Source organism: Cornus florida, unplaced genomic scaffold (assembly GCF_030987335.1).
Source record: "Cornus florida cultivar Cherokee Brave unplaced genomic scaffold, ASM3098733v1 CherokeeBrave_3.0.0_Hap2_Chr05, whole genome shotgun sequence".
NCBI lineage: Eukaryota > Viridiplantae > Streptophyta > Magnoliopsida > Cornales > Cornaceae > Cornus > Cornus florida.
The window spans coordinates 63,010,659-63,038,244 of record NW_026775575.1 but is presented as its reverse complement, the minus strand read 5'-3'; the positions used below and the strand labels follow the sequence as shown (position 1 = coordinate 63,038,244).

General features: G+C 34.4%; 1 protein-coding gene and 1 pseudogene across 1 annotated transcript; both read left to right on the top strand.

The window, feature by feature from the left end:
* Positions 1-11,408: 11,408 nt before the first annotated feature.
* On the top strand, positions 11,409-13,025 carry LOC132310182 (anthocyanidin-3-O-glucoside rhamnosyltransferase-like; annotated as a pseudogene).
* Positions 13,026-23,773: 10,748 nt separating this feature from the next.
* Positions 23,774-25,726, top strand: LOC132306634 (anthocyanidin-3-O-glucoside rhamnosyltransferase-like). The gene has a single exon (XM_059804098.1). The coding sequence runs from the start codon at positions 24,123-24,125 to the stop codon at positions 25,542-25,544; it is 1,422 nt and encodes a 473-aa protein (XP_059660081.1). The 5' UTR covers positions 23,774-24,122; the 3' UTR covers positions 25,545-25,726.
* Positions 25,727-27,586: the final 1,860 nt, after the last annotated feature.

Below are 27,586 nucleotides of genomic sequence, written 5' to 3'. Positions count from 1 at the left end.
ATTGGTGAACAATCCTTTTTAATTAATGCGGGTCCTTCAACTCTGTAGCATAATAAATCAACCAATCAATATGTCAATAACTTATCCTGTTGGAGGAGTTCATTATTACTATTGTTGAGATTCATTTACTATTAGGCGAGCACTTCCATTAAAATAGTATGTGGGTCCCTTAACCACTGCATGAAAAATCGAATAACCAATACGCCAATAACTTATTCGGTTGGCGAAGTTCATTATTGCTATTGGCGGACAAATCCCATCATTTCCATATCTCTTAAGACAATGCCTTGTCTATCTATATGAAATGATTCCCGATTATGTTTAGCCTTTCTAAAATCACCTAGTATAGATCACTCCGTTGGGGAGCTAACACTATTGATTTTAGATTGAGTGTATAACGTTATTAATACTCTAATGAAAAATAAAACATTAAATATCTTGTCATTATAATCTAGACTCTTTAAATCATGCGTATGGCCTTATTTTTAATAATTACAATGAACATTTAATATTATTATTTTCATGAGATAACCATTCTTGTAATATTAAGACTCTTCAAATCATGCGTGGGGCCTTATTTTTGAAAACCTAATTACAATGGTGTTAATAAAGAAGGCCATGGGGCAATGTATAAAAATCCCCGCTCCCACTCAATTTTTAATCATTCATAATTAGGGTTTTCATTTTATTCATTTACATGATATAATGCATGCAAAACGTCTTAATTTTAATCCAATTAAATTTAGAAAATATTTGAACTTTAAACGATTTACTAATATTTAATTTGAAGCACACTTTAAAAATAATTTACAAAAAATAATTTTGTGTTTCCCAATAAGTGCCCTCAAATTAATTAGTAATCAGATCCACTTAATTTTCATAATTTAATAAATATAAATCAAGTCATTTAATTAAATATCATGGATCCAATGCATGAATAATAACTAATTAACAATTATCTATTCTATGCATTTCATACATCGCATAATTAAATAAATGACAAATAAAGCAAATAAAATGGCCAATGGAATCAGCTTTTAACATTTAATTGCTCTAAGTATTGTGCGAGGGTCCACCACCGACTTGTAAACACCTGTATAGAGCTGGTACGCGCTTGCGGAGGCAAAACAGCACTTGGAACGCGCCCGGAGGGCCCCACACGCGCTTACACGCGCCTAAGGCATGCACCAGGTGAAGACATGCACCCCCACGCGCTGGCACGCGCTTGGGGCGCATGGGACGCGCCCCCAAGCACAGGCACACGCCAGGGGCCCGTTGGACGCGCCTCCACGCGTGTGGAGGTAATACAACTTTGGCTGGCACGTGCAATGCACGCGCCAGCATGTGATGCAAATGCCACCTCCTGGTGCGTGTTCCTCACGCGCCAGGCTCACCCTCTATGCACCACATCTGATTTCAGCCTCCTCCGACGCCTTTTCTCGCCGCCGGCGATGCTCCGGCCATCGGAAAAACGCCGAAAAATTCCAGAAAAATCAGAAAAAATCTCAGAAAATTAAATTAAGCCTCAAAAAATTCCAGAAAAATCCCCAAAATTTCAGAAAATTACTGAAGTATAATTTAACCCTTTTGGACCTTCTTGAAACTTCATAGCATCCTTTGATGAATATTACATGGCTTTAAAAATATTTACAACTTGAAATACAATGGAAAAAATTAAATTACATCATTGATCTTTCAAACGGCTAAATCAAAGCCTTAATTACATTCATCCAAAGATAAAATTACATTCAATTATCCTATAAGCTTCATCCATGACCCAAACACACATCATCATCCATTCACAATTATACATACATCATTATATATCAATATATTAATTCATACATCAACATACATTAATAAATAAATATATATGCATATTAAAATTGGATCCATGAATGATGGTTTTCATAAAATCACGATCTCTAGTGATGAATCAAACCATGCTCTGATACCACTGTTGGGAAATATACAAGTTTTAAAAACTTTTCAAGGGATTTTAATTCATAAATCTTGATTCATCACATAGAGACAAGTTTTATGCAAAAATAAAAATATGATGTATCATTCAATTAATGGATTGAATACTTATATCAAAGGTCTGAGTAAACCTTTAAATTTTTCCTCTAAAGTGAATGTTCTCACTTATTGTAGATCCCTTAGCAAGATGCTGATAAGCGTCGAATATTGCATATTCAAGCGCCCTAAATTGCATTAGTTAAGTCCATTATTTGATTTTATTATGTAGATTATCTTCATTTGTGCATTTTTGTTTATTTTCAGGTTCATTGGCTTAAAAGAAGCAAGAATGATGTTTTGTTGAAATTTTGAATGCAAAGTGCTCAAGGCTGAAGCTTGGCAGCAGTAGAACCTGGATTTCCTTGCCATTTTTGACCTAGGAAACTCGAGAACTGGACTCCCATCAAAACATGAAGTTTGTAAAGCCCTAAATCAGCTTTCCAAATCTTCAAACGGTTCATCATTCGGATGTTGGAGCAGAGAGATATGGCCTTGTTACCAGAGGTGCGCAGAACTGCCTGGCAGCATTGAAGTACAGCCTTTATCCCCATTTTCGACCAACTAGACTTGAGAATTGGATCTCTACCAAAAATGAAGTTTCTAAAGCTATGAATCAGATTTCCAAATATTCAGACGGTTTGGCATTTGGAGTTCGGAGCACAAAGTTATGGTCATTCTTCCACAGTGGGTCAGTGCTGAGCAAGAAGAGCATGTTGCACATTACACTAATTTCGAGTGCTCGAGGCCACCCTTCGAGTGCTCGAAAATTGACCAGAATGCAGCTCGGGACTCCTCATTTTCAGCCACTTGCTTCATTGGTTTCCTCAATTCGAATCTCCCTCTCTTATGAAGTAGTTGGGAATGTTTTTGGAGGAGAGAGAGGGCTTTGTTGGAGGAGATAAGGCAACCAAAGGCCACACATATCTATCTAACATATTTTTTACAAGATTAGAGGAGAGAGAAGAGAGCAGAGAGGGTGGTGTTCTTGAGTGCTACAGTAGGAGCTCGAAAATGGAGATGGAGGCTTCTTCTTCTTCTTCATTCCTTGTAGTCATGGGTAACTAAAACACACCTAGGGAGGTGATGAAGCCTCCCCTTGTTGTTTATGTTTTAGATTAGGCTATGTTGGGGATTATGATGTATACTTTTGGCATTTTCATAATTAGAGCATATCATCTCATGTAATGAACTCTAACACTTTTAAATGATTAATGCGAGTTTCTTTTGCTTGTCTTAATGATCTTTGTATTAATCTTATTGCTTGCATTCTCATAGTGACAATGGGAATCAAACTATGATTTGTTTTCAAGGCATGTTGTTAGAAAGATGGATAGTCCATTGCTTAGGAATTTCCTTTGATGGGTTATGCTAGTTTCCTACCTCATGTGCTTTATCATTTGGTTATAAACTTGATAGTTCTTGCTTGAGTGAATATGTTGAGGGCTACACTTTAGTTTAGGTAGCTCAAATGTATGAATTTTTGAGGGATTATTCTTGTTTAATGATTTAATGAACTTTTCCAATAGTATATGGTAACATAGTGTTGCTATATATATTCCATGACCATTTTATACATTGTACCTCCCCAATTTAGCCTTAGTCTAGCATATACTTAGGGTGTAGTGTGGATTCATCTTCCTAGTATTTTCTACTTGTATCTCACTTCCTTTAATTTAATTGCAATTTATTGTTTTATGCATTTCAATTTCTTAGTTTAGTGACAAAAACACAAACCTTTTATACCTCCCTCATCATTCTAGAATGATTCTAGACATTTAGGTTGTATTAGACTAGCGCAGTCCCAGTGGTTCGACTTACCCGACCAATAGCCCTATTTTACAATGATTCGTGCTATTGCGAAGGTTGATGTTAATTGACCAACCGATCAGATGCCTTCTCCTTGGATCTCTATCTTCTTGGTAATTGTTTTGCCTTTAGGAATCACTCATAAGCCTCCATGAATGACCTTGGAAAACTAGGCTTGTGGGAGCCTCCATTAGATGAGAACATAAACCCCAATTTTCTAGAGAGAAAAAATAAATTCATTTTTCCTTCTTCTAAAAATCATCCACCAAAATATACATAGACCATGTATATTTATAGGCAACATAAATGTAAAGAAAAGGAAATAACGAATCCTTCTCAATCTCTAATTTACATGTCTCAAATCTAATATGATTCTAATATCAAGTTGGGCTATGAGTGAGAATCCATTGGGCCTATTATTTTATTGGCTACAATGAATTAATAATTGGCCCGGTTCATGGACCCAATTCAATTAATTCATAAATTAATTTCTACTCCACTAAAAGAAATTAATTGAATTCCAATTAAATAATAAATAACCTCTAAGTCAATATTACACTTTGACCCCTCTATGCATAATTAGTTATCGGATAAATAAAGCCATCAATCCGACTACTTAATTAATATATTTATTTTGGTACCTTTGATTATTTCTGGTTCGATCACAATAAAACATTTGTTTGACAAAAATAATAATTTAAATAAATAAATATATTATAAATCATTTTATCTAAAAACACACGAAGGCCTTCGAATTTACTTTGTGATCAACCATAATCAATACAAAATAAATACAAGTAACAATGATGTAAATATTAAAAATATAACCCTTTAACTATTAATTATATAACTACCCAAAGTGTCGGTCTAAGGATCCCGAAAAATCCGCCGAACAAATCAAAGTAATTATTAATTAATAAAAGAGTCTATAATTTTCTCATGCTCAAGAGTCAAATGCCATGACGATGATAGGGAGTAATTGCATACGACGGCTCTCGCAATATATCTCAACCTAACGCGGATCCAGTTCAAGTCTGAATTAATTATAAGTTCATCCATAATTACCGACTATAAACAATTTATAATTACTATTTATATATCATGCATTGATTGCCATCACTTACATATATATATAAATATTTCTTGTAATCAAGTGGACACTATCAATTCTATAATGAATCGAAACATAATACATTGAATTCACCAATTGTATAAAAACATAAATATTTCAGAAACGTCATGAACTTATGTCACTTTAATCCAAATAGGAATTTGCTATGCCAGGGCATATAGATCCCAATAGATATATATATATATATATATATATATATATATATATATATATATATGCATTCTTTGAATAAGCCTATATCTAATTTCTCTAGACAAACACGTGACAAACAGTTGCGGCCAGATTTGACAATGTTTATCATTTTCCTTTGGAGAGCAAAGCATGTCATTAAACTGTGTGTTAGATAGGATGGAAGAAAGAGGTCTATAGATAAAATATGAAGGAACCAATGAATTTCTTTTGTTCACCTAGATGATACAAGAAAAGAAAAGAAAAGTGAATAAGAATGATGGCTTGCAAATGAGGAAAAATAAGTAGATTATTATAGAAATTTTAAATTATATTACTATCTCTATAAATTATAATATTAAAAATATTATTGGATATAATGATAAAAAAAATTAAAAAAATTTATTTTCTTCTCTCCTAACTAATATAGTAAATTATGACCTTATTCATTTCACTTCTATCCAATCGAAAAAAAGAAGAAAAGAAACACACAGTCTCTTTCGTGGGATGTATCATCTATTCTTTCTTTTCTTCCTTCCATCCAATTTTTTTTTTTCTTTCTATCGAACAGAGCATAAAACTCACACACACACACACACACATATAAATATATGCAGGTTGGCCATGTGATTCCTAAAATTTTGAGAGTCCCTAGGCGAATCTTCAAATGCGAGGCCCTTTGTAAGGTTTAACACGTATAAGAGTGCATAATTTTCATTAAAATGAGATGATAAACACATAAAATATATTAATGTTGAAAATACACAAAACAAAATTTAGTCTTGGTGCTTTATAAAGAGCATAATCCAATTTACATAATATATATATATATATATATATATATATATATATATATATATATATTTAACACAACTTAGTCACAAAAATAAAAATTCAACTTCATATCAAAGTAAATGTAATTGTCTTGCATTTTGAGTTGTAAAATTATTAATTAAAATACTTCAATCAAGTTTCTTCAATATAATTTTTTCAATAGACATAATAGCCAATCCAATCAATTTCTCTTATGACATTGTCGACATTTGATCAACTTCAAATTTGAATTTTTTTAATTTTTTTCTAAAAAAATTTAACTTTGAAAAACTTCTCTCTCCGTAGATGTAACTGTAATGGGATAGTCAATAATACTCTATATGCAATACATGCATGCACATGAGCCCAAAAATAATATAAATAAAATAAACTAGAGTTTAAATATAAAAAATTCTTTTTTTTTTTAATTCTTTTGAAGGGAGGGTATAGGAATAAATTATTATTACCATACAAATTATTGTCTAACATATATAAATTGATATTATAACTATTGTGTGTTTATTCTACTTCCTCGCCCATTGCATTCTCCTACTCACCAAATGCGATCCATACAAACACCTGCTGTTAAAACCCATTTAGATGGGCAATCCAGTTGCTGTGCAAAACCAAAACCCTATCTGTGCGTTGATTATTTAAGTGCCTTTTTGATATTCAAGCATATTTTGGCTTTTGACATTCAAGGAAATAATTGTTGTCTAAGGTAAAGGTTGTGGCGTCATTGATCGCGAAAGCTATGTCAGAGAGAGAAGGATTGCTGCAAAATTACTTGCAGCATGGCTATGTAGTTTCCCTTAATTGATCAAAGTTCTTAAAGTACTTTATCACTCACAAAGTTGCCACCTCGTATCATCTACAAACCCCTTACCTCACTAGGAAAAACAAACCTTAGAATCCAAGATGAAGCAAGCTGAAAATCAAAACAAAACCGAATGGTTTTGTAGCCTAAGGTGTCCCCGTGCTTTATCCCTTCTACGGCTAGGTAAGAAAATGAAAGTGTTTTAATGAACCAAATTGTGTATACTTATTCCATAATAAAGCTAGTCATCAATTGGGACATAGATTCATGTTTTAGAACCAGAAAAGACAAATTTTCGGACTTAGAACAAACCTCCCGAGCTGTTTTCTATAATCCGATCAATCGGATTCCGATCAAGAAGACTCCTGGATTAATAATTGCAGGGTAATAGGTTTGGTTTTCTTCTTGGTTGATGGGACATGTCACACCCCAAATTTTAACACAAGAACTACTTATTCTACATATAAAATCTAAAGTATAACTTTCACCAATACTCAACATATATCCACCATAAAAAGAATTACGATGAATCCCATCATTCAATTAAATAAACATGAGAGTCTGACAAATTTATACAAATAATGAATAGAGGTGAAATTTCTTCTAACACAATAAAAACATCCATAACCACTAAATCAACTAAACAAGATCTCATAAAACACTAACTTTATTACAATGATCATAATAAAGGAAAACTGAGTAAAAATAAATAAATGTGCAACGAGCTAAAATCCGTCCCCGTCATGTGTCTCCATCACGTTCCTACTCTACAAGCACCTGAAATGTGATAATGGGGTGAGCTTACAAGCTCAGCAAGAAATACTAAACACAATCATCGTTCAACAAGCTAACCTTACCTTGTATTTCCATATATATAAGCAACTCAATAAGTGCATTAATTAAATATACATATCTCAGTTAAAAATAAATTCAATAAATAACCATCGTTTACTTTTAATAAATCCACATATCTCACATGAGCCCCGAGCTCCCATCCAATAAAGTAGTGTGAATCGTATAGTCCCTGACTACCAAAAATACACGTGTGGCTGGATTGTACGTCTACTCCCCAGATGATCTTTGATCACGTCCACACAATAAGGGCTCATTAGACTCATGGCCATAATAAAAGGGTAGTGCACTCCCAAATAGGTAGGTCCCTGACCATACCCAAAAAGTCATCATAGGGTCAGTCCCTGACTACCCCTCCGACTAATTCAATCTCATCCATTAATTTTAATTATGGTGAATTATGAAAGTCATTATTAATTAATAATTAAAGCACCAAAATACACATTTAATTCAATAAAAGAACTCTAACGACCCAACTAGTGAGAGTACAAAATTTCTGGGCATAGCCTAACCTTAGATACATGAATCTGCAAAATTTCAGAATCTAACTCTTTATAGTTTTTCTGTACTCTCCCTTTTAGTGCTGAAAAAAATAATACTTTTTCAGGTTTAAATTTTGTAAAACTAACAAACAGTCATTTAAAAATCTGGATTTCAGCACAGATAAGTTCATTATACTAAAAACTAATATTCTGGAATTTAACATAATTTTTGAAATATTTAAAATATTTTTTTCTTAATTTTCTAATGTAAAACTAATAAAGAAATAATAATTGAATATATTATTTTATTTTTGTTGAACCTGGGTTTGGGCCCAACAGAGCTTGGCAAGTGTACTCCAATGGTAATTTCCAATAGTCAAAACATTATCTCACATCAACACACTCTCCCCCACTCTCTGCTGCCGAGTACGGGTTTCATGTAGAAGACACTATATAAAGTGGGTCTTATTTCCCACAACCATCTCTGTATTCTTTTTCTCAAACTATTTAGATTATTTTACCTTCAATTGATTCCCAACATTCACCTTAAAACTAACAATAGTCATAGGGCTTTGATTTGAAATATTACAGTGAGTCTAAAACTTAAACTATTAATTCATGCATAAAATATATATATATATATATATATAAGAATCTGATTTGGTTTAATTTTATATCTGCTTTTATGAATGAGAAATAGAGGTTTGCTAAAGTATAAAATTAAACCAAATCAGATTCTTATATATTCATTTATATATATATATATATATATATATATAAAATTTATACTTATATAAGGAAACAATTTCATCAATTAGTGTATTCAATTACACCGTGTGTATAAATATATTATATATATGTGTGTGTATATATCCATACATGTCCAGTCACAAATACAACAATTCTACCAACATGATTCCACATTCAATCTTATACAAATAACTAGCAGGTAACGAATACTTTAATATTAAAAATGTTTAATTCCATACAATTTATTATTCATAATGCTGCCATCCTAAACTAACATGACATTGATATACTATAACCCATTAACAAATGCTATAATGATTTATAAAAAATACACATAGACCAAGTCACAAATATATATAAGTGTACAAAACAAGATTAACTTGCCTGGATACGTAACTCCTTCTTTTCTATGCAAATCTCTGGTCACCGATTTCCCTTCTGGCTACTTCAGATACAATGTAATGTCAGTATTTTCGTTTCTCTCTCATTCTCTTTCTTTTACGCAATAGACTATTGAAACTTATATAAAGAGAAGGATTTCAGTAGGTGAGATAATTTAGGATCCCTTTTAAAATTTCAAGCTTTTAAAAGGTAACATATTATCGCTAATATACCTTAAAAAGTCAACCAGATAAATAAATATTCATATAAATAAATAAATAAAAGATACAGGTTGATTGTGATGACCCTTGGGCCGGTGTGCTGTGGGTGGGTGCGAGACACTGACAGGCTACCATACTGGCGAGCTACAGGTGTACAATCCCACATCCCTTGGGCACAATCCCATATCCCTTGGGTAAGGGAAATGTGAAGTGCTTATATGTAGGTGTGTCAAACCAATTAGTATAAGGCCTTTTGGGGTAAAGCCTAAAAACAAAACCGTGCTAACTCAGGCCCAAAGCGGACAATATCATATCATGTGATGGAGTGGGTCGTTACAAATGGTATCAGAGCTAACCCAGCCGGAAGTGTGCCGACGGGGACGTCGGGCCTCCAAGAGGGGTGGATTGTGATGACCTTATAGGCGGGTGTGCTGTGGGCTGGTGCGAGACACTATCAGGTTACCACACTGGTGAGCTACCGGTGCACAGTCCCACATCGCAGGGGTAAAAGAAATATGAAGTGCTTATATGTAGGTGTGTCACTCCAATTGGTATGAGGCCTTTTGGGATAAAGCTCAAGAGTAAAATCGTGCGGGCTCAGGTCCAAAGAGAACAATATCATACCATGTGAGAGAGTGGGCCCTTACAGGACATCGGCGCGCTTTTGGAAAGTTACCTTTTTGGTATAAGATGTCCATTTGTTTGGTAGAATTATTCCAAATCTTTGACATTTTCATTGACCTTTCTTCAAAAGCTAGGGCAAGTCTAGGCTCAAAAAAAGCCTCAGCTCGTCAAGGCTCAGCTAGAGCGCTCGGAATGGTCGCCTTACCCCAGGGCTGTCCTTGTATATATGGAATGCAACTTAAAACTCATATTATTGGCGGAGAGTTAAGCATGTTGTAAATAATAATATTTAAGAGCTAGCACAGAATCATTTAGAATCTAGTAGGGGCAATTGCCCCCACTAAATTTCTTTTTTCTTTTTAGTAATGCATCTTGTTAATTTACAATTTTTTTGATATATATATACATACAAAATCATACTACCGCCCCTATTATATTATCGTCTCCCTTTCTCTTACATAATTTTCTGACTCAATCCTTGTTTAAGAGGAACAATTATATCTAACATATAAACGTGGAGTAATCATAGCCCAATATCCCATTGCAGTCGTTGTATATGAACAAACCATAGAAGGAAAAGAGTCATTGATAGACCGACAAATCAACTCATTAATTGTGCTACAACATGTGACAAATAATCTATTTGATATTTATACACTTTTTTAAGAAATTATTTGTAATTAAAAGATTTCGAACTTTAAATTCAATACTTTACGAGACATAGACATTAATGGACTCATTTATAACTGTACTTCTCATATAGTTTCCTGTTATAACCCCACTTTTTGTTGTATGTATTTTTGCCAAGCAAAAACATTTTGGTAGGTTGCTAGATGGCATAATTTGGTGGAGAAATCTATATATTGTTCACTTCTCACTTAAAACTTTTTTATTTATACAAGTATTCGATCGATAAAAAGGACAATACTATCTATAACTAATAGTCTAACAACAGAGAAGGCTAATCAAAATTTTGGCCCAATTTACAATGGATATAAAGATTAATTCTAGGTTAGACTATTAAATTTAAGAATTAGACTATTAAGTTTAAGAATTATTATTTTATTAAAATTATTCTCTCGTAGCAATGCTCCTTGTAAATTTTCAAAAACTTTTTAACTTATTGTTGTTCAAATGCGTCATGTCAACCAATTTAAAAAATAATAATTTTGTGCCCGGAAAGATCAGGGAGAGCTGACCTACTTCCCACGCCCGTGGTGGTTATGGCCACAAATATTTTTGTGCTCCATCCTAATAATATACATATATAGAACCAAGTACTCCATTAGATACCATCACCAACTCACACAGAAGTAGAGAGAGAGAGAGAGAGAGAGAGAGAGATGGAGAATAGAAATGGATCAGCTCAAGAGCTTCACGTAGTTATGTTCCCATTTCTGGCATTTGGTCACATAAGTCCATTTGTGCAACTATCCAACAAGCTCTCCTCTCATGGTGTCCGAGTCTCTTTCTTCTCCGCCCCCGGCAATGTCGACCGGATCAAGACCACCCTCAACCTCACCCCCACCACCCAAATCATCCCTCTCACGATCCCACCCGTCGACGGCCTCCCTCCGGGCCTCGACAGCACCGCCGACATGACACCCTTAACCTCCGAACTCCTCAAGGTTGCTTTGGACCAAATGCAACCACAAATCAAGACCCTCTTGTCCCAACTCAAACCCCATTTTGTCTTCTACGACTTTGGACAACAATGGCTTCCACCACTAGCCTCTCAACTCGGCATCAAAACCATCTTCTTCTCCGTGTTCATCGCTCTCTCCACCGCCTTTGTCACCATCCCCGGGAGGCTCAGTGACCGTGATCACCTCAAAACCAGCCCAACTGTTGAAGAAATGAAGAGACCTCCACTTGGGTTCCCTCAAACCTCGGTCACCTCACTGAGAACCTTCGAAGCTCGGGACTTCCTCTATGTTTTCAAGAGCTTCCATGGCGGCTCGTCGGTCTATGATCGAGTCCTTACATGCCTCAGAGGCTGCGATGCCATACTTGTCAAGTCATGCCGGGAAATGGAAGCATCTTACATCGATTTCGTGACCACCCAATTCGATAAGCCGGTTCTTTTGGCCGGTCCGGTTATCCCCGAGCCACCCACCGGCGTGCTCGAGGAGAGATGGGACAAGTGGTTGGGTCAGTTTCCGGCAAAGTCAGTTATTTTCTGTTCATTTGGGAGTGAAACATTCCTCACAGATGATCAAGTAAGAGAGCTGGTTTTAGGGTTAGACCTCACAGGTCTACCGTTCTTTGTGGTTTTGAAGTTTCCGGCCGACGTAGACGGCAGTGCCGAGTTGGACCGGGTACTGCCTGAAGGGTTCTTGGAGAGGGTGAAGGATAGGGGCGTAGTTTATACAGGGTGGGTTCAGCAACAGCACATCCTGGCGCACTTTAGCGTGGGCTGCTACTTGTGCCATGCAGGGTTCAGCTCAGTGATAGAAGCCCTAGTGAATGACTGTCAGTTGGTAATGTTGCCTCAAAAGGGTGACCAGTTCTTGAACTATAAGCTTGTGGCTGGGGACTTAAAAAGCTGGGTTGGAGGTAAATAGGAGGGACGAAGATTGGTATTTCTGGAAAGAGGATATTTGCATGCCATTGAGACAGTTGATGGTGGAGGTAGACAAGGAACCAGGAAAATCTGTTAGGGCTAATCAGGAAAAATGGAAAAAGTTTCTTTTGAACAGTGAGATTCAGAATACGTTCGTCACCGATTTGGTTAAGGGCATGAAAACCATGGCCGGTATGCACAACATTTGAGTACCAGATATGCTACCTGCAATCGCAACGGCGGTACAAACACCATTCTCAGATCTGTGAGTCCAGTGTGGGACCCACACAAGAGTATAAAAATGTACCCTTTCATGTTTTCCTTCATGGTATTTACATGGACTACTCCAGTACTATATTTGCCATGGTTGTGGTTTATGTGATTCCCCATTGAAAAATAAAGAATTCTAGTATTTTAGTGTGTGTGTGTGGCATTGTGTTGGTTGAAAGTCTAGCTCTAGAATCTTATTTCATTTATTTAAAAAAAGTGTTTCTTTTTGAAAAATTACTCTTACAGATTGAAGAGTCACAATTTGAAAAAAAAAAAAGAAAGAGAACAGATTCTTTTTAGAAGAGAGTACAGTATTATGTAATCCCATAATTATTGTTAATTTGAAAATCCATCAAAAGTAAGAACAATCAATTATTGAAGCATGGGAAGTGTGGGACGCGTTCTTGCTCTGACTAACTTTATCATGTCATCACAATCCAACAAAATCTTGCAGGGACCTAAATGATGGATATCCACTCATATTCAATTAGTATTAAATTTCTCTAATTTAATAATGAAATTAATTACTACTACTATGTTGGTGAAATTTCATTAATGTAGTAGAGAAATTTCAAAATAAATATTATAAAATCAACATTTCAAAATATTGCAGGGAAAGAATTTGGATTCTACTAACGGGTTAGTAATTAAAGGTATCAGACTCATACTTTTCAAAATGATATTTTGGATTCGACTCTCAGCAATGTAGGTGAGTCAATTGATTTACCTTTTAAAAAAATAAATAAATAAATAAAGAATTTTGTTGCAACATCGATGGCCCATCAGGCATTAAATCAGAGACACAGAGAAACCACTAAGAAGAAATAGATTATTTTTATTTTTTAGGCAATTTAAATGTAAGAAAAATTAGTTTTCTTTGTGTCTCTGATTTAATGCCTGATGATAATCTATGTAAGAAATAGATTAGTTGCATGAAAACCATGGCCGGTATGCACAATATTTGATTACGAGACTTGATAGCTGCAGTCGCAACTGCACAAACACAGCTTTCGAATTTGAGTCTTAGCATGGGACCCACAAGAGAATAAAATGACTCTTTCATGCTTTCCTTCATTGTATATACATGTACTACTAGTACTATATTTGCCATGGTTGTGGTTTATGTGATTCCTCGTTGAAAAATAAGGAATTCTAGTATTTTAACATACGTGCGCATTTACAATTGTGTATGTATGCTGGGCAAAGCAATCTTCCATAAAACTTTTTAATTAATCAGGTACAGAATTCGTGAACACAAACTCAGTATTTGATACTTAATTACCCCCAAAAAACCTGTTTATTAAGAGTCTACAAATTCTTCTAACGTTCTTTTGTATTTGGGACATTTGTATATTCATTTGTTTATATATACAAATTAAAAGAATCATAATTTTTTTTTTTTTGAGGAAGTGTTGCTAAATTCTATTGACTCTGCTTTTTTTGTAGACCACGTTGTCTGTAATAGGGTGAGAAATTTCTCAATTCTTTGCTTCTCTATTGCATGCAACGTTGTCTGTAATAAGGTGAGGAAGGAGACCATGAGCCTGTATGCATCCCACTCTTCCTCATTGTTTGTTTCGCCCAATTCACAAGTTGCGCTCTTCAGTATCACCACTCTGTAATTGCAATTCTTTCAAACACTCCGTGATGAGTTTGAGCTAACTGTCAATTAATCTAGAATTACTGATTATTTCCTCAAATTTAGAGTATTAAAATCTGTGAATTTCACATATTCTCTATTAAATCTATGAATTTCAAATTTAGAGTATTAAAATCTATGAATTTCACATTTGTTCGGTTTTTTTATTCCCAGGCGCACAGACAGGTACCATTTCCTCAACTAATTTATTTCTTCCATACTTACAACACTGTAAAAAGGAAAAAAATCAACAGTTAACGGTTCTATGGGAAAAACGATTTGGTTCCGGTTCGGTTCCACACTATAAGGTTTTGGTTTTGGTTCCGTTTTTTAGGAACCGTTGTGAACGATTTCAGTTTCGGTTCTGACCAAAATCGTGAGAACTGAAACTGTGTGCGCCCCTATTGGAAGTCTAGGCCTAGAAACTTACTATGTAATCCCATAATTATTGCCAGTCTCTAGTTTGAAAATCAATCAAGAGTAGTTACAAGTTACAACCCTTCCCTTACAGAACAGTCAATTATTGAAGGGTAGTGTGGGACACCTACTTGCTGTGACAAAACTTTATCATCTCATCACAATCCAACAAAAATCTTGCAGGGGATCATTAATGATGGAACCCACGCATATTCAATTATTAAATTTCTCTAATTTAATAATGAAATTAATTATACTACTATGTTGGTGAAATTTCATCAATGTATTAGAGAAATTTCAAAATAAATGTTATAAAATCAACATTTCAAAATATTACAAGGGGATGAATTTGGATTCTACTACCGGGTTAGTAATCAAGTATCAGATTCATAATTTTTAAAGGAATGTTTTGGGTTCGTGCTTCAGCAGTGTATGTGAGTCAATTGCAATACCTTTCCAAAAAAAAAAAAAAAAAAAAAGGAGAAGATTTTTAAACACTAAAAAGAAATAGATTATTTTATTTTTATTTTTTGGGCAATTTAAATGTAAGAAAATTTAGTTTTCTCTAACCGTACGCATTGCATTTTCTGCACTTCATTTGTGAAAAAATTATTTTATAGTGCAGAAAGAATCAAGAAATTTGTATTTTTGGGCCACAAGATCAAATGAAAATAAAATTTGAGTACGCAACTTTCCAAAAAAAAGAAAAATAAAATAAAATAAAATTGAGTACGCAAAAGTATAAATAAAAGCTTTTTCAAGATGTCAAGAACAAAGGCCCACTGGATAAAGTAAAAACTAACTGGGCCGAAGATTTTTAGGCCTGGATCCAAACCAATGAAAGATTGCTAGGCTAAGAGCATCTCCAATGCTCTCTCAAAAGGCCTCTTAAAGTCAAAATATATTAAGTGAATGAAAATAATACATTTCAATTGGCTTTCAAAAGGTCTCTTATATTTTGAGATCGTTAAAAATATTACTATATATAACAGCTCTCAAAATTTTTTAAGAGGTCTTTTTTTTTTTTTTTTTTTTTTTTTTTTTTTTTCATACGGTACCGTTTCTCAAAATATAGAAGGTGAATGAAAATAATACACTCCAAATAACATTTTGGATGAAATGCATCATTGGAACAGAATTACTAAAATATAACATTTTGACACTGTTACTCATCTCAACATATAACTTTGGTATAGAAAAATATCATTTTGTATTGAGAATGCTTTAAAGCTTAGCTCACGGACCAAAGAGAATAAACCCTTGGGTAGGGTACCGTACGTGTGTGTGTGTGTGCGCGCGCGCGCACATGGTATATATTAATACTAAATGCAATATTGCATTTAAAACATTTTGCAGTAAACCCAGTTTAAATTTATTTATTTATTTGTCAAAAAAAAGTCCATTAACTAAACTAGTGGGTACCAAAATACCAACACCAAGTCAGGTCATGAGTAGGTTTCAAATTGTGTGAATTTAGCTTAAAAAATTATGTGCTTTTTTTTTTAATTTTTTTTATTTAAAAATAATATTTGAATTTATATTTTCTGTTATATGCATGATCATACTTTTAATTAAAGAAAAGTAAATTAAACACAAATTTATTTATTTTTTTAGCATTTGAAATCATAAAGGTAGTTTTGGTATGTATAATCACTTTCTTTTTACTTTCATGTTATCCAAATTAGCTAACTAATATTTTTCTACATTTTTTTTGAATAAATTTTCATGTTAACCAAATGCATGTTAGAAACTTACTTTTCTTTTTATTCACTTCACTTTCTTTTCATTTTCTATTTATTTTCTTACTTATTTTCATTTAACCAAACTGGAGCCTAAGGTCCATTTGGTTAGATGGAAAATTATGATGGAAAGTGAAAGTGAAAGAAATGAAAAGAAAATCAAGTTTCCATCATGCATTTGGTTAGCAAGAATTTTTTCAAGAAAGTTGCGAGAAAATATTATTTTGTGAGTTTGAAAAGTATGAAAGTGAAAAGAAAGTGATTGCAGTTACCAAAACTACATTTTTAGTTATAATATTACTTTGTACTCTTTTGAAACATTACTCTATCTTCTGAATTATGAACAAAATTAAAATTTTAAGTTCAAAATGAAACAATGAATCTGATATTTAATAATTTATATATGTGATTATATGTACAAGTTTAATTAATAAATAATTTTGTTCCAAAAAATATTTAGGAAAAAAAGATTGAAGTTAATATATATACTCTTAGTCATAGAAAAAAAAAAAAAAAAAAGTTGAGCTTAACCGAAATACAATTAATGTTTCAACTAAATTAGTTTGATACATCTAATATATGTAGAATTAAAATTAAATTAGTTTAGTACATCTAATTACTTAGAGTCCACATTTGATATATGTATAATTAAAATTAAATTAGTTTGCTGCATCTAATTATCTAGAGTCCTGAAGTCGAGAGAAGTCTATGTATAAAAAAGTACATGTACTTATTAAATTGTAAATTGTATGTGTAGAGACACTAATCCTAATTTTTCACCTAACACTTTGCTCAGATTTATATATATATATATCACTCTAAATCATTATTAATTATGGAAAGAAAAAAATATAATAAAATTTTAATTTTGTATGCACATATAAAACCATATATAATTAAAATAGTATTACATTATTATATAAGCAATTTATAATAGAAGGGAACTGACCTAAGTGGCATGGGCATAATAGAAAACTAAGATATGAAGGCACCACTTTCACGGGAAAGTAAAATTTTCTTGTGTTTTTTTCGAGAAATATTTTGAGGAAAATTAAGCGCGAGAAATTTACTTCTAAAAATTTTCTCTTTCACACTGACCAAACTCTTAACAAATTTAAAAATTTTCTGTTTCTTTTCCTTTCTATCTACTTAAAAATTTTAAAAAGAAAGTTAAATTCTCCTTATTAAATTAAACTCTAATTTTTTTCCTTATAAGTTCTGTTTTTTTTTTTTTTTTTTTTTTTTTTTTTTTTCCCCTCTCTTTTTTCAATTTTTCTTCTACTTGTTTAAATAATTCTTCCTTTTTGTTTTGTTTTTTTTTCTTAGCCCAGTCCACAAACTGAAATCCTGGCTTCACCCACTATCCATAATAAATGTCACATATTGTTGTTGTCGTCCATAATTAAATAAAGAGTAATGATCGATAGGGGAACCGAAAAGGAATTCTCGAATTAACACCGAATTTGAAGTGGTTGGCCACATCAGCTTTTATTGTTTACATTTTGACATATTTTTCTCATTTTTATCCTTATATTTATTACATACCCTCCATTTTCTCTTTTTAAAATTTATCAATCTCATTCTTAAAATAATCTCTCCTTTGTCTTTTATTGTCACTATATATCAGTTCATAAGATCTTATTACACGTGTAAATCTTTTTATCTCTTTATTCTTTTATGTTGTTTTGTTTCTTTGAAGAATACCAAGTTAATAAGCCACTGTGACAAATGAATAGACCAATTTTGATGAATTTTAGAGATTTGGGTTTATGTGTGGAACAGAGATGATGATGGTACCAAAAAGAACTTATATATATATATATATATATATAAGGGTTTATAAAGTTCCATCAGAATAGTGTACCTTCTGATTCTGATAGCCTCCTCTAAGCCTGAGATTCTCTTTAAAGCAATAAAGAATCGCTTCTGCAAATGTGACTTTTTTCTTAAATTGAACACAATACAACAAACAAAATAGAAATAGAATTCAGGATTCAAATTCTGTCAAAGTGATTTCATAGTCTAACAAGCACATAACGAGTTCTTTAACAAGCACATAACAAGTCAAACTCGTGATATCTCAAACCTATATTTCCCACAGTGATTCAGACTCAGACCACAAGCCGACTCCAGATTTGTAATTTACCCCTTCGATTATTAGGCCTTTTGCAATTTTGAAACCCTACAACATGTATTTGCATAAAAAAAAACTAAGATAAGGATCATTAAACCGAAGTGGGTTATATGAATGTCAAATCGAAGATGGGGGTTCTCTGAAAATCTAAGAAAGAGGCATAATCCCTAAAATTTTGAAAAAATAAAAATATTGTACCTGAAGAGTAAGAGTCGATGTCACAACGATTGGGTTATTCGGCCTGTGCTGCTGGAAGAGGGTGGAAGAGCTTCAGTCTTCTGCGAAGGTGGAAGAGCTTCAGTCTTCTGCAAGGGTGGAAGAGGGAGTGAGGGCTTGAGGTGGGTTGGAACTGAAGATACGTGTATGGATCTGTAATGATATTAAACGACGTAGTTTTTCAGTATTTTATTAAATAAAATAACTTTATATATTATAATTTTTCTCTTACAAAAGCGTCAAATAAGGAATTAAGCGCCAAGTTTTGCCGCACTATTTTTTTTGGAATTGGGGATGGGCTATTTAAGGTTTTAGGGACAGTTTAAAAAGACCATGCCAAAAAAGAAGGTTTTAGGGACAATCTAAAAAGATCGTGCCAAAAAGAAGGTTTTAGGGACAGTCTAAAAAGACCGTGCCAAAAAAGAAGGTTTTAGGGACAGTTTTAAAGACTGTCCCTAAAGGACTGTCACTAAAACCCATATTTCTTGTAGTGGGTTATGGGTCAAGATGGTGGCCATGGTAGAGTAGGAACAAATTTGAAGGTATTTGAGATATTAAACAAATGGATGGTGGCGGTAATAGGAAGAACAAAGATATGGAGAAGATATAAATTCTTATCAAATCTGAGAGAGAATTTCACAAAGGGAAAGAGATGCGATAATTTTTATAGGGAGAGGGAAAAAAAGGATTGCACAGAACTATGAAAGAATAAATTCAGAACCCAAATCAGAGAAAGAGAAAATGAATAGAATTTTCGAGAGAAAAGTGAAACGATAGAAACTTAGAGAGAGAACGTAAAGGAGAAACATTAAGGATATACTTGTCATTTATTAAATAATTATTTTTTGAAAACTGTTTAAGTAGATGAGGTGGACAAAAATACATCAAATTTGGTGCTTATTCGGGGTTAATTCTTCGGTCTTCATATCATTATTCTTCAATAAATAAGAAATCAATCTAAATTAGAGGACTTGTGAACCTTGGGAGACGCACAAATCACCCTCCAAATATGGCAATTAGGTTACAACAATCTCTCTCCCCAAGTTTAATTCTTCTCACGCCATAAAGAGGAGCACACCCCTCGAAATGTCCCTCCACTCTCCATTAGGCCTAAGATCACCATCATCAACCATCGCTCCTCCACTGGTGCCACCATCGGTGCTGGCCATGACATCATAATATCAATAGCTAAAACCACCTCACAAAAACCTCATCGCCGTCCACTGGGTTCAAATAACAAACCCAACAGTCTTTGTATCTTCATTTGATTACTTTTATATTGTGGAATCAGTGAAAACTATATTTTTTTATTTTTTATTTTTTATTTTTTATTTTTATATATGTTGTTAGCTATAGGGTTTCGAATAGGGATTATTACATATAAATGATGTACTAATGACCTATATTTATCATTTGATGGAGTCAAAAGTCTCATAGTTTAAAAAAAAATGAGGTTGACCAAAATGTTTATGTGGACATGGAAAAATACTATTCCTTCGCCTTTGTGTAAGCAGGTACCACTTTTTGTTTTAAGCATAGAGGTACCACTTTTTGTGCACGCATGTACAATTTTTTTGTACAGCATAAAAGTGGAATCTGATGACAAAAAGTGGTACCTGCATGCAAAAAAAAGTGGTACCCATGTGCCTAAAAGTGGTACCTATTGGCAAATAAACAATGTTTTTTTATGTCTAAGTCATCATTTTGGTCAACTTCATTGTTTTCGAAACTATGAAATTAATTTTGACTTTATTAAATGGTAAATATGGACCATTAACACCATTTATATGTAATAATCCCTTTTGAATACTAGGGCTAGTTAGTGTTTTGATTGTAAACTAATCTCTTCACTGGTTAACATAAGATATTGTTTGGAAATTGAATTTGCATGTGTAAAAAATGTGGAAGAAATGAAAAAGGGGGTTTTTTTTTTTTTTTTTTTTTTCCCATTTTCTTTTTCTTGGACTTAAATCTTTGTCAGCCTAAATTTATGAATACCGTACTTAATTTATGAATTCTGGTATAATTTCAATTGAAAAACCCAGATGAAAGAATTTTTATAACTAAGTCACATGATCTAAGATCGTGTTTCGTTTCTCTACTAACCCAATATTGGCTTCTTCTTCTTCATCTTGGTATAACTGTTGCGAGCTAGGTGTTTGCACCCTAAAATAAAATTTTATGTTCGGCCACTTAATAATACTCTTGAGTAAAATCAGAGTGAAAATGTCTATGTGTTGGTCGGTGAAGGGCTGAATCAATATTTGTAAGGTGCCAAACCTATGAGGGGTCGAAATTTAGTGGCCGATTTACAATAGCAATCAACCCCTATTATGAAATAACGATTACCAGTAATAATCAGCACTCTCAGTCAGCCAAAGTGATTAACAGAGTTTTTAGAAGACAAAGAACACATGGGCATGAGGTGTTGAAACTAGCACGTGGCAGAAAGTGCTGAAGAAATATTGTTTTCACCTTAAAATTATTCGGCCACATGACGTTGATTGATTTGGAAAAAGGTTTGATTTAGCCACCTGGTGTTTAGTGATTGGAAGATTAGTTTTGTTACAATTGGTTGTAGCAACAGAGGATTATTCCAAGTTAAGATCTATCAGTGGAATTTAATTTTACATGTGGTGATTTATTAATTAATTTGTCCACTTGGCAAATATGCAAGAGGTTAATTCAAGAGAAGGATGCCACGTCATTGAAGGATTGAGTTCCATATACTGGGTGCCACATATAGATTAAAAGAACACATACCTTTGAAGTAGATATGGATAAGGTTCAGACAAAAGAGGTTCGAATTCAAATATAGTATTTGAATTTGAAAAGAAGTCTCCACTGCTGAGAGCAACTGCCGCTGAGTTATTCTATAAATAGCACCAAGGGGGGCCTTGTGCAAAAGGTCCCCAACCAACACAAATTCTGCATTATTTTTCTTACAATGTAGCCTTTAGACTTAGTATTTTTCTTGCATTGTACTTCTTTTTCCTTAGGAGTAGTGCTGTTAGAATCCAATTATTGACCTGTATCACTAGTGTAAGAATTTCACTTATAAAATAAGATAGACGTTAGAACTTAAGTGTTTCATCAATTGTTATTTTATAAGTTTCTTTGGGATTGATGAATGCTTATGCAGTTAGTGTTTCCCTTCATCCAATTCTAGCCCTTATTTTATTTTGTTTTGTCAAAAGTCCTTTTAATTGAGGCACTGAAGAACCTGTAGGAATGGGTTATCCTTGCCGTCCAACAATCGCCTAACTCCATCTAGAGGCCGATTTGTTGATTTGGTCGCATTCAAGAATAGTTTGGCTATCCATTCAATATTTTGGGTCGAAACAAACCCTAGCACGCACCTAAAAGAAAAATAGCCAAACACAGGGTCTCAGGGGAGAAGTGTACGGTGGTGTGGTAGCGGGAAATATGGTAGCTGTGAGTGAGGTGGTGGCGGGAAATTGTAGAAGATAAAGAGACATGGGAAGGAGAGAGAGAAATTGCAGAAGACGGGGGAAGAAGAGAGAAATAATAATAATAATCAAAAATAAAAAATAATTGCCAAAAAAGAATTGAGGACAATGTAGACCTAAGGGTATTTCAGTTCATATCTAGTGAGCATACACGACAAAATAGGGAGATCAAAAGAATAAGTCTCAAACGCTTTCTTAGTGTATAATAATTTAAAATTTGACAAAATCACAATGTTAATGTAGGAGTAGGGATGGCAATTTACCCCAACCCGGTGGGGATGAACCGCTCCGCCCCTGCCCCGTTTAAAGCAAATTTGGAGATCCGTTTATTTAAATGAGGTGGGGATGGGGGTTGAGAAAAAAACCGGCCAGATTCGGGGTGAGGGCGGGGGAGGGGTACCCCCGCCCTACATACGGAGTTACTCCTATTAGCCCCTACCATGTTATTGTACTTACCAATTTAACATATTTTATATTTATATATATATATATATATATATATCATATTATATTATATATACACTTCTAAATAAACCTTACTCATTTATCTCTTCTAAAGCGGTAGTCGAGAGATGAGAGACTGAGAAGTGAGAAAGAAGCTATGAGTGACGCGACGAAATGTCCTATGGCCTCCTTCAAACCTTCACCATCAGATCTTCTCTCTCTTCTTCTCTGGCCACAGATCTCCACAGCCTTAGCCGAGCGATGAAGCGAATTCCTTCACCGTCTTCAGATTTTCTCTCTCTTCTTCTTCGGCCACAGATCTCCACAGCCTTAGCAGAGCAATGAAGCGAATCGACACTTCTCAGTCCCTCACCATCATGCGACTTCCTTTAGTCCTTCACCATATTCTCTCTCTTCTTTTCCGGCCACATATCTCCACAGCCTTAGCAGAGCAATGAAGCGAATCGACACTTCTCAGTCCCTCACCATTATGCGACTTCCTTTAGTCCTTCACCATATTCTCTCTCTTCTTTTCCGGCCACATATCTCCAATCAATGCTAAGACCCTAGTCATATATATATATATATATATATGTATATATATATATGTATATAAAAGTAACAAGTTCTACCTTTTCATAGTTGGGTTTTGTTTTCACAGTTTGATTTGATCATCTAGTTTTTACTTTGATTCTCTTTCACGGTTTGATTTTGTAATAATAAAAATTCGAAAAAAAACCCTCAAATTTAATCGGGGGTAGGGCAGTGGTGGGGCGGGGGCGGGGCAAGCGGGAATGGGGCAAGGAGGTTAATTATGGAAATTAAGGGTGAAAAAATAATCAATTATAGAGCGATTTTAAGGGTGCCAAATTTAAACGGGGACAGAGATGGAGAAACTCTTTGCAACCTACCCCGTTGCCATCACTAAGTAGGAGTAATCTGATGAGACATTAATGCGCAGCTAATGGTTGGTGTAGGAGTTAAAGCGCTGTTTTCTAACAGCCTTGCACAACTCATAAATTTTTTTTTTTTTTTAAGGTTGCTGCATCCTATAGATAGAACTCATCATTAGATACAATCATCAACTTCACAAACACAAAAAAAACACACACGCACAGAGACACTCTGGAACAAAAAGGGTGAGACAGAGAGATGGAGAGTGAAAATGAATGTAGTGAATCAGCTCGAGCTTCACGTAGTTATGTTCCCATTTTTGGCATTTGGTCACATAAATCCATTTGTGCAACTATCCAACAAGCTCTCCTCTCATGGTGTCCGGGTCTCTTTCTTCTCTGCCCCCGGCAATATCGACCGGATCAAGACCACCCTCAACCTCACTCCCACCACCCAAATCATCCCTCTCACAATCCCACCGGTTGACGGCCTCCCTCCGGGCCTCGACAGCACTGCCGACACGACACCCTTAACCTCTGAACTCCTCAAGATTGCTTTGGACCAAATGCAACCCCAAATCAAGATCCTCTTGTCCGAACTCACACCCCATTTTGTCTTCTACGACTTTGGACAACAATGGCTTCCACCATTAGCCTCTCAACTCGGCATCAAAACCATCTTCTTCTCCATATTCGGCGCTCTCTGCACCGCCTTTGTTACCATCCCCGGAAGGCTAAGTGATCATGATCAGCTCAAAACCAGCCCTACTCTTGAAGAAATGAAGAGACCTCCACCAGGGTTCCCTCAAACCTCAGTCACCTCACTGAGAACCTTTGAAGCTCGAGACTTCCTCTATGTTTTCAAGAGCTTCCATGGTGGTTCTTCGGTATATGATCGAGTCCTCACATGCCTCAAAGGGTGCGATGCCATACTTGTCAAGTCATGCCGTGAAATGGAAGCACCTTACATCGATTTCGTGACCACCCAATTCGATAAGCCCGTCCTTTTGGCCGGTCCGGTCATCCCCGAGCCACCCACCGGCATGCTCGAGGAGAGATGGGATAAGTGGTTGGGTCAGTTTCCGGCGAAGTCGGTGGTTTTCTGTTCATTTGGAAGTGAAGCATTCCTCAAAGATGATCAGATAAGAGAGCTGGTTTTAGGGTTGGAACTCACAGGTCTACCGTTCTTTATGGTTTTGAAGTTTCCGGCCGACGTCGACGGCAGTGCGGAGTTGGACAGTGCACTGCCTGAAGGGTTTTTGGAGAGGGTGAAGGATAGAGGTGTAGTTTATGCAGGGTGGGTGCAGCAACAGCACATCCTGGCGCACGTTAGCGTGGGCTGCTGCTTGTGCCATGCAGGGCGCAGCTCAGTGATAGAAACCCTAGTAAATGATTGTCAATTGGTAATGTTGACTAATAAGGGGGACCAGTTCTTGAACTCTAAGCTTGTGGCTGGGGACTTGAAAGCTGGGTTGGAGGTAAATAGGAGGGATGAAGATGGGTATTTCTGTAAAGAGGATATTTGCATGCCATTGAGACAGTTGATGGTGGAGGTTGACAAAGAACCAGGAAAATCTGTTAGGGCTAATCAGGAAAAATGGAAAATGTTTCTTTTGAACAAGGAGATTCAGAATAAGTTTGTCACAGATTTGGTTAAGGGCATGAAAACCATGGACGGTATGTACAACATTTGATTACGAGACACGACAACTATTTGCACAAACACAATTCTCGGATTTGTGAGTCTACTGTAGGACCCACAAGAATTAAAAAATGTACTGTTTCATATTTTTCTTCATATTATTTACATGTACTCTATTCTAGTAGTGGTTTTATGTGATTCCCCATGTACTCTATTCTAGTACTATATTTGCCATGGTTTATGGTTTTATGTGATTCCTCATTGAAAAACAAGCAACCCTTTGTATTTCAGTGTGGGCTTGGCATTGTGTTTGTTGGGCGGCGGACGCCTACTTGCACAGACAAACTTTATCACGGCATCAGAATCCAACCAAATCTTCTTCTTTGTTTTTTTAATAAAAGAAGAATAATTACAAATTTTGCAAGGACCTAAATGCCACGGACATTATATATATAAAATAAAGTCAAATTCAATTATTAAAGTGACGTCATTGTATAATTTCTCTAATTTAATAATGAAAATTATACCACCATGTTGCTGAATACACTAGTACCCTTGCATACACATTGTATATACTAGTAATTTATAGATACACTTATACCCTACTTAATAAGAAGTATGTCATCTTTAATTATAGGGTATATTACACAAAGCACCCTCAGGTTCTCATCTAGTGCGTACCAATAGAAGGTGATACCAGATATTGGTCAATTATCCATGTGGTTTCATTGACCTTACACAATGATCTTCACTTGTGAGTTGTGAGTTGTTAGTTGAGAGTAAAATCAGTTTGGGATAAAAAAAATTTGGATAGAATTAACCTTCTTATTTTGAGAAGACCAAATTGTCCATTCAAGTCAACTAAATTACGCCTTCACCTGGACAAAAATACCCTTCTTCCATTAGGATCACCTGTCCCACTTATTTATCATTGTCATAACCACTTGAATATCAATATAGCCATTGCCCCCCTCTCATTACCAGACGTTGCTCTCTCTCTCTACTTCAAGAATTTCTCTCTCTAATTTATTCATCTCAACAACTTCTCTCTCTAATTTATTAATCAAGGAGAAGGGCCTGTTGCTGGACAATGGCTATATTAACAGGTTAATATATAGAGACGTTACACATGCAAATACATATATATATATACAAACACGTTACACCTAAAAATACATATATCTATCTACAAATATTTGTATCAAATCAAAACCTTAACTTTCCAAGGCTAGCAGGGTTGTCTGAATTCAGCAGATGGAGCAAGAGGTGGTTTGAGAGAGACTGTGTCTCGACAGTGGTGAGTTATATATATGTATATGTGTGTATGATTGTGTTCTTGTGTGTGTATAATTGTGCGTGTATAATTGAATATAAAAATAAGAGAGGAAAGAAAGAGAAATATATGTTTATATGTGTATGTGTTCTTGTGTGTGTATTATTGTGTGAGTGTATATGCATATAAATATAAGAGAGGAAAGAGAGAGAAATATATGCATATATGTGTATGATGAGTACTGATCTCTTGCTCCTTTTAGAGTAAGAAAATTTTTCTCCACTTTTTATAGTAACCATTAGATTAAATTTAATGGTCACATCCTAAATCCACGTATAGCTTTTCTTTTAATACAAAACTACTATTACTCTTTCTAACTTCTAAATTTAATATTTACCAAGACAATTAATTATAGCAATAAAAGGTAATTACTAAAAAAATAAAATTAGAATAAATCATGTCCCACCATTAATTAGAATTTTTTTTCCATAAATTTTTTTTTAAGTGTTAGAAATTACATCCATGATACTAAAGTTGACATTGTCTGCTTGAGTGTAAAAAAGAAGTTAAAAATTACAAAACAATGAAACATCCACTAAAAAATAATAAAAAATTAAAAATTAAATCTCTATTATCTGTGATCAAATCACTACACTTCACTCATAAAAAAATTAATAGATTACAATTTAAATTATTGTATACATCCCTAAATGCATGCTATTTAAAAATTAGAAATTCAATCTATTTTTCTCTAATACTTTTGTCACAAATTCTAACTAGTTGTAAACACATCTCAATTACTCAGTTATAATAAATCGCAT

Coding starts and splice junctions, on each gene's coding strand:
- LOC132306634 (XM_059804098.1), top strand. CDS start 24,123: ATGAATGTAGTGAATCAGCTCGAGCTTCACGTAGTTATGTTCCCATTT.